The sequence below is a fragment of the Cyprinodon variegatus genome, unplaced genomic scaffold, assembly GCF_000732505.1.
Source record: "Cyprinodon variegatus isolate N-32 unplaced genomic scaffold, C_variegatus-1.0 Scaffold99, whole genome shotgun sequence".
NCBI classification, from domain to species: domain Eukaryota; kingdom Metazoa; phylum Chordata; class Actinopteri; order Cyprinodontiformes; family Cyprinodontidae; genus Cyprinodon; species Cyprinodon variegatus.
In genome coordinates this window covers 1,168,108-1,176,610 of record NW_015150552.1, presented here as the reverse complement: position 1 = coordinate 1,176,610, position 8,503 = coordinate 1,168,108, and the positions used below count along the sequence as shown (strand labels likewise).

The 8,503-nt window shown below is 36.2% G+C and overlaps 2 protein-coding genes across 3 annotated transcripts in view; one reads left to right on the top strand and one right to left on the bottom strand.

The window, feature by feature from the left end:
- The window catches only part of mnat1 (MNAT CDK-activating kinase assembly factor 1), a 57,132-nt gene extending 56,122 nt beyond the window's left edge, over positions 1–1,010 (top strand). Inside the window, exon 8 of one of the 2 annotated variants that reach the window (XM_015374233.1) lies at positions 766–1,010. In XM_015374233.1, the coding sequence (XP_015229719.1) occupies positions 766–886 (121 nt within the window). In that variant the 3' untranslated portion in view covers positions 887–1,010. The remainder of the gene's footprint in view (positions 1–765) is intronic. The other variant, XM_015374232.1, reaches the window with a different exon arrangement.
- A 140-nt stretch (positions 1,011–1,150) lies between these two features.
- trmt5 (tRNA methyltransferase 5) overlaps positions 1,151–8,503 on the bottom strand; it is an 8,864-nt gene continuing 1,511 nt past the window's right edge. The window contains exons 2-5 of the mRNA XM_015374246.1: positions 6,190–6,776; positions 4,090–4,214; positions 2,233–2,869; positions 1,151–1,240 (exon numbers count right to left, since the gene is read on the bottom strand). Of these exons, the coding sequence (XP_015229732.1) occupies positions 1,173–1,240; positions 2,233–2,869; positions 4,090–4,214; positions 6,190–6,776 (1,417 nt within the window). The 3' untranslated portion in view covers positions 1,151–1,172. The remainder of the gene's footprint in view (positions 1,241–2,232; positions 2,870–4,089; positions 4,215–6,189; positions 6,777–8,503) is intronic.

Genomic DNA, 8,503 nt, shown 5'->3' with positions numbered 1-8,503 from the left:
GCTAAATTCACATTTTCTGTAAACTAGCGATACATTGGTTTGGAAAAGCGAGAGTCCTTCATGATTTCCAACCTATTTTTTCACAATTGTCACAATTTAACATTAGAGTTCCATTAAGTTAAACCGTTTGATAAAGATAACAAAACTAAACACAGAATTCAGTTTCTAAATTTTATGAAGGATAAAAAAAATGAAAATCACACCCACATGACTGTGAAAGGAAATGCCCTTTAAACAGGATATCTGGTTGAACGATTGCAATAAATTGGATTGTTTCCCTTTCATTTAATAATAAAACTACATCATTTCGAAACTGCTCTTTATTTATTTATTTAATTTGTAAGAAAAGTTTCAGATCAAACATAAAAACTAAAAGTCAAAAAGAGGCAATCCCTGCAGATTAGGTTGTAATGTAATTCTTCATAGTACCGGTAGATGTAACTAAAACTGCTTCCCAGTTCAAGGCTCTTGATTTGAAATCGCTCTTCAGTTCATACATTCAGGCATGTTTTTATTTAAGAGTATCGCTTTGGGGTTTTAGGGAGGCATATTGAATGATCAAGGAACTTTTCAGGTTCTTGGAGAAGGAGGGTAAGTTTTTCGTAACTATGCTGAGTTTGATGGAGCTGCCAATATTTGTTATTAGTGACCTCTACAGATCCATGAAAATGTTTCAGTGAGATAGATGCCAGTGAAAAGTTTTTCTCAATAACTTCTCATTAAACGTCTGCTGCTGGTACTAAGTATCGCCTTCTGTTTTCTCAGGTATCTGAACCATGTCAGGACAGCGATGCCCCAGGACACTGCTGGAGGATACACCTCAGCTCTGGCGTGTTATCGAGCCATCCAGGATGCTTTTAGTGGGCTTTTCCCTCTGAAAGGCTGAGTCCAACCAAACCTTCACCTCCTGTCTGACTGGACGTCACAAACATCACTTTAACCATCATTGTTTTGTCAATGTTCACCTGCCCCTGCTGAAAATTTGTGCAGATGTAGATTTTGTTTTCTATTTTGTTTGTTTTTTTAATAAAAAGAAAAAAAACATGTTTTCAAGTATGTGGGTTTATTTAAAAATCAAATATGTTAATGTAAAGCCCATTGAAAGAAGAAAAAAAATCTATTTAAGGGCATAAAATGAGGGAAAAAATATTAAAACAAAATGTAAAACTGAGTCAAGCTGATGTTACATCTGGAGAATCTTCACACTTTGGTCTCTTCGGGGCGGGTTCCTCTGACTGTTCTGTAAAAACAAAACAAAGTTTGGTTAAAGTGTGAAAAAAAAATCCTTAAAATAAATTTACTTTAGAAAAATACATGAAATGGAAGAAAAACTAAAATAATTTTAACTAATTTGTGCAAAAATTCAAAAAGGAACCATTTTTTTATAACACACTGCAAAAAATTGAAATCTAAAAAAGTCATTTTTCTTAAAATATGTGCATTTTTTCTTGAATTGAGGAAGTAAGTGAGTCTCTTTGCCAATGGAACAAGACAATTTACATTTAAAATAAGAAAAAGCAATTGCATTGTCTTATTACAAGTGCATATTATCTAATTATCTTATTTTAAGAGTAAAATAATAATTCCATTGGCACATCATCCCATTAACCTACTATAATTAAGGGTAAATACACTTGAGTTAAGAAATTTTTACTTATTTCTAGATCATTTTTGCAGTGCATAAGAAAGGTAAATGGTGCGCAAATGTGTTTTTTGGAGGTATAAATATGACCCCATAACAGGCTTAAATCAGAGGCAACTGGACTTTTGCTCGGTTTTTGTGAAAACGTTTAAACTCTTATCCAGGAGACGTTTTTCGCTTATGACGCTCTCCAAACAATACAAATTCTCAGACATCCAGCAACAAGCTGAGTTATCAGTTTGAATACTTTTTAATGAGTTTTAACTTCCTAATTTTCTGAGAGTCAGAAGTAGAAGAGACAAAAATCCTCAGTGACTCATTGTCTTAAATTCAGACAGTTTAAATCTCATTATATAAATTACAAGGCAAGGATATGAAAACTACTTAACTTTTCCACATTGATCTTATTTTAAGCTCTAATTAATGCATTATTAAAAAAATAAATAAATATCTTAAAATTTTTATAAAAGAAACATAAAATAAAAAGAATTAAGTGAACAAAGGGAACAAAAGTTCTCATTAAAATGTGTTTTTTTCCAGGTTTGCTTGGAAACATTCATACCTGTGGTCTAACCAGGTTAGTTTCTCACCTGTTTTTCCTTCATCGCTGCAGAACAGAACCTCTTTAGGGACTGTGAACCTCACACACATCATATCCTTGTTGGGTGCGACGTTACGTACAAAATGCACAGAGCATTTGTTCTCCAGGGGGAATCCAATGCTGCGGGAAGCCCTCTCCACCATGTCCGCCTCGGGGTTGTCATCTTTAGAGAAGCCATAGCAGTGCACTATGGGAAGGTTCTGCTCAGCGGGAGGCAGGTTTAGAAGCCCCCGGAAAGCGTCCAGAAACTCCAAAGCCAACGCAGGCAGGTTCATGACCACGTGAACAGCAGATCCTCCCTTCAGCAGAGCAGGCAGCTCCTGCTTTAAAGGCCCCCGGATGAAGTCTCTGCCATCCAGATTGAAAGTTTGAACTTTGCTCTGCACCTTGTTGAGTTTGCAGTTGTGCTGCAGCCATCTGTAGGACTCTGGATTTAGATCGTTAGCCAGAACGTTGGCGCCGGAGCGGGCAGCTGGGATGGCAAAGGGTCCGACTCCGGCAAATACGTCGAATACTGTGTCGCCACGTTTAACGAGCTGCACCACCCGTTGGTGCTCTGTACTCAGCCGAGGGTTCCAGTAGACACGAGAAAAGTCAAACTCATAAGCCACGCCGTTTTCCTTCACCTACAGGAACAATTAAACAAACAGGTATCTAAAGTTTTCTTCTAACCTGCAGATTTATTTTCCTATGAAGGAATTTTATCTAACCCCTTTGTACAGAGCTGTTTTATTTTATATTTCTTATTCCCAGGTCCTAACTACGCCACTACATTCATTCCTTACCCAGTGACAAAACCCAAGTGAGTTATAGTTTAAAATAGGGAACTGATAGTTGGACCTTTTCCATTAAGATTCTCTGAGAGCAGAATCATGTTTCTATTAATAAAGCAAATAGTTCTGATCCATAAGTAGCTTAAAAAAAAAAGATCATCTTATTGAAATAATATTCTATTTTTTTATAAACTGCTGTAATAGTTTACTGAAAATGAAATATAAATCAACTTTGCTTGAAATTAGTTGTTTTTTCTATTTTATAAAGCAGGTAAATAAGACATTTTTTTATTTAAATAGGTGGATTTACATTTAATATAAGAAAAAACTCCATTATCCTATTTCAAGTGCATAATATCCAGTTATCTGATTTTAAGGCAAAACATACTAATTTCATTTATAGATCAACTTATTTAATTTGCTCAAATTAAGAGCAAATACATTTATCTTAAGAAATTTGTACTTTATTTTTAGTAAGTCCTCTGAATATTATTAAAAAATGTTTTGTGAATCAAAGTTGGTTTTGGCCTTGAGACTCTCCCTTGGGGGCCATTTTTATGGAGTTCTGCTCTCTTATTTTTTAAATCATGACCTCTATCTTAAACTGAGACAAACCAGCCCTGCATTGTTTAAGATCTGGCTTGATATTTGCTTTTTGTGACCTTCTGGATGAGGCTTTAAAGGATAACGGTTCTCCCAGTGGTTATCAGGAGTCCCAAAGCCTTAGAGCTGACTGAGTAATCCCCCTTCAGACTGATTAATGTCAAATGATTCATTTACCGTCGTACTTCATTTGAAATATATATATATATATATATATATATATATATATATATATATATATTCATTTTTAATCAGGAAACTGTGTTGCTTTAAAAGTTTTATATATTTTACTGCAGGTTGTCTGGCAGGAATTTCTTTAGTTCATCATTTAACAAAGGGTTATTACTTTTTCCACATGGTCACTAAATACAATTATTTGAAAACAAATACACCGAATCCCCTCATCTGTCAGAAGATTCGGACTGCAATGACTGATTGCTCTATGTGGGAATCATTATAACTGCACAAACCTTGGCGACCATGTTCTCCTCTCCAGCCAGCACCTCCATCTTAAAGTTCCTGTAAGTAGAGTCGATGGTGTTGGTCTTATTGACCACACAGGTTACTCCAGGGTTTTTATCCATAATTACTTGACCTACAAAAGACAGAGAATGAATCTTAAAGTTATAGATCAAATTCTGCAAATATAAAGAATGGGGATATCCCAATACAACTTTTTCATTTTTGGTACGATACTTATTTTGCAGGTTTGAGTTCTAACCGATACAGATATTAATCTGCTATGATATCAATATGAATTGTAAATATTTTAACACTTATTTTGTAGTGTGGCATGTTAGAAAATACTGGATCATGTGATATTAATCAAGCAAAGAAACATAGTAAAACAAAATAGGCATGGATCCAATTGAAAATTGAAATTGAAAACAGAAGCGGAGTGTTTAAATCATTGTGCTTATATCAAAGATTTTAGATGCAGGGCGATATATTCCAATACTCATTTTTCAATATCAGTATCTGCTCAAGGCATCTCTAATCCAGACCTGTCCAAACCTAAGAATGGTTTTTGTTACATTTAAAAATTGCTCTGATTGGGGATATAAGCCGGTTTAGTGTAAGTTGTTCTTTTTATTTTCATGACACCTTAAATAACATCCATCCATCCATTTTACATCCTGGACACGTCACCAGTCCATCGCACGGCAACACAGAGACAAACAACCATTCACGCACACACTTACACCTAAAGACTGTGGGAGGAAGCCGGAGTACCCGGAGAGAACCCATCCATAAACAGGGAAAATATGCAAACTCCATACAGAAAGACCACGGACTGGGAATCGAACCCGTAAAGCTTCTTGCTGCAAGGCAGCAGTGCTAACCACTGAGCAGCCCCCTTAAATAACATGTTCCTATCTTTTCTGTTCTGAATAGAGCCTAAATGAAATGGTTTTTTTTCATATTTTACACCACTGGTAAACATGAAGTCAGAGATTCCTGGAAAATCGGATTTAGTTTGAGTAAATTTTTGAGCTTCATTTGTTTTAGATAACGTTTGACCTAAAATTTAAGCTTTATGTCATCATCTAGCTGCTTTCAGCACAGGCCCAGCAGTATAAAAATGAAGAAGGCCGGTTATGCATTGTTGCCAACTCATCGCTTATATTTAAACAGCTTTCAAAATTTCTTTAGCACCTTTTTTTTTTTTTTTTTTAAGCAACAAACCCAGGTACTTTTTCCTATCTTGTTGACTTTAATGACAACAAGATAGGAAAAAGTAATTAAGTTTGTCACTTTGAAGCAGACAAGAGAAGCAAAAGAAGCTTAGGTCCTTCAACGTTTGCAGTGAGAGTCTACATATCTTCTTTGCTGGTGTAACAGTATTAGAGAAAATTACAAATTTAAGAAGCCTTGACAGAAGGCTGGCCCTGTTCTGTTCCAGAAAGTCTACAACTAATGAAGACTAATTTTACAAAGAAGAAATCTTTATAAAATGATGAAAATCATGAACAACTGTAAGCATTGTCTTCAGAAGATTGTTTAGCAGCAATGAAGTGTCGTCGGTCAAATGACTGATGAGGAACCTGCAGATCTAGTGCAGGACAGACCACTACAGAAGGTCCTTCCTGTCTACAGCTATCAACATCTATAACAACTTGCTGGGAAAAAAAAGCTGATGAGTTACTACAAGATCAAATTTCCCATTTGGATTAATATTAGTATGAATTAATAGTAATAATATTAGATAACAGTATTGTTCAGTAGGATTGATTGCAGTCTGCATTGGTAATTCAAGAATTGTGCAACCATAAGCAACCAGCAGAGGCAGCTCAAAGGTCGCCACAAGCATTTTATAAGAAACAGCTACTCCTATCCAGTTATTGTTGCTGAGAACTGATAATGAAAATTGAGCGATCAATTAAATCAATTGGCTTCTTTCATTAAAGATTTCTTGTTTAGCTTATTGTTGAGCAGTTAAACATTTAAAAAGTCACAATAAAATCTAATGCTTGCAGTTTGGCAGTCTGCCGTTTGTGGCATGCGTAGTTTTAACTTCACATGTAGATCAGCCCCTAGTGTTCAGGCGCCAGCTTCTTTCTGCCTCTTACCTATCAGGTTCTTGTATGGCAGCTGATGATCCCTCAGGTTCATGTGGGCTATGTGTCCCACCCGGCTGAATGCTGAGGTCACATCTTGACCCTGAGGAAGCACTGCCTCCAGCACCTCCTCCGTCTTCAGGTTGTCATAGGTCAGCTTCAGCTCATATTGTTGCAGCTCTTCAGGGACACCAAACGACCTGAGGGCCTCTGCTTCAGCCTCGCTGAAGGAACTCGCTGACGACACTTTGTTGGGATCCAAAAGGACTAACCGAAAGCCGCTGTTCTCCTCTTTTTCTTGAACCACTCGGTGCACACCTGGGCGCTGGATGGTGGACTTCTTCAGACTCTTTATCACTTTGTTCAAAACCCCAGTTGGTACCTGCACAGCTGGAACTGTAATGGTCTGTGTGAAGGCGTCTTTGTCCAGAGAGGTCATACCCCGGACCCCTGGAGGAGGTCGGTAGAGTTTGAGCTCCATCACGGTCCTCCCAAAGAACCCAGAACTGACTGAGTGTGAAAAAAGGCGACCACTGAGCAAGGCAGCAGAATCGTGCTTTCTTTGAGTTTGAACAGGAACCAAAGTTCTGGAGAGGATCCTGTAATGGCAAAAAAGGAGAAAACTCTGATCCCATTTCCAGCTGTACAAAAAAGTATTTAACAGCAATTAGCTTGCTGATGTTCAAGTGCTAAACCCAACATTTATTTTATATGAGCTACAAAATCATTGTGAGTGTTTACTGTATATCACAACAGCATGAAGATTCAGAAGCTTAGAAATACACTGCAAAAAATCTGAATCTAGATAAGTCATTTTTTCTTAAAATAAGTGCATTTATTCTTGAATTGAGGAGATAAAAGAGACATTTTGCCAATGGAACAGATCAATTTACACTTAAAATAAGAAAACACAATTGCATTGTCTTATTTCAAGTGCATATTATCTAATTATCTTATTTTAAGAGTAAAATTACTCATTCCATTGGCAATCTATCTCATTTACCTGCTCAAATTAAGGGTGAATTCACTTAATTTAAGAAATTTTTACTTATTTCTAGATCGTTTTTGCAGTGTAGTTTTATTGACGTCTAAGGAGATGAAATGGAGTTTACTCTATCAAACTGGGCTGAAAGGCCACACAGATGAAGAAGTTTTTATAGTAAAACAACATAAAAATCAGATTACAGTCTCCAAATGCACTCTAGTACAAAAAATGTAATTGTTTTAGAAATGTAAGTTTGGAGGAAGGGGTGGAATCCTTCAAGCTTGTGAGGTACATCCCAACTGTAAAAGGTTGGAGTTTCAATGAAAAGTTAGAATGAACTGCCGCATTTCCGGGAATAAATCTTAAGCAGAATCTTAAGAAGGGACATTTGCATGAACGTTCTTCTTTACAAAGCTGACTAAATTAACCAAGAAGTTGCAGCTTTTGGTGCAAATGTTTTTTTTTAATAAGAAACCTGAACCGTAGCATTAAATCAATTAGAAAGTGAATTACGGTAAGAAAGTCAATATTTTTTTGAAGGAGAGCACAACACAATTCTTATCACAGTCTCATAAATAAATCTGTGAGCAGAGCTGAAATGTGTGTAATTCACCAAACTGACCCAGTTTCACCAAACTGATGGGCTAAACTTCCAGCGACTATTATGAAGCATGCAAGAGGAAAACAATTTGTCAATTTTAAAACGTAATTCTACCTAAAATTAAGAAAAAAGTTTAACTATTCTTACATTTTCTGGCATTTAAAAAATAAAAATCATTTTAGTGCTAATAATAATAATAATTAATGACATAAAAACAGGAAAATGTTTGTATGTTTAAGGTAAAACAGTCAGATTAAAAGATTATGAATTTTTCCATTAAGTGTATTTAAATATCTGGTCTTAACTGCACATTAGGGGGACAGGCTCTGTGTTTTCAGAGCCAAAATGAAACAGGAATCTGGAGCTATATTTGGTAAATAACAGAATGTATGTTACTCTCTTTGCTTGAAAGTTTGCTGAGAGTAGTATTGCTGCAACAGGAAGCAAGAGAGAGCCTGTAAAGCACTGGGGCACAAAACATCAATAACAAGAAGAAAGCAAGGGCGTGGACTTCTGTTTCGGCCTTGAAGTGAATATCTGTGCTTTCACACGCTGAGCTTTGTGTTTAACAGCATGTTCTCAGGTATAACTATAGAACCGCAGTATCAGATGTCACTCTGAGTCGTTTTTCTTTCTGCTGCTTTTATTAAAAAACACTCTTTCACACAACTTAATGACCAGTAATTATTCTGATGTGTATGGTGAAATTAAAGTGCCTCCTGCTTGTTAATGAGCTTAAA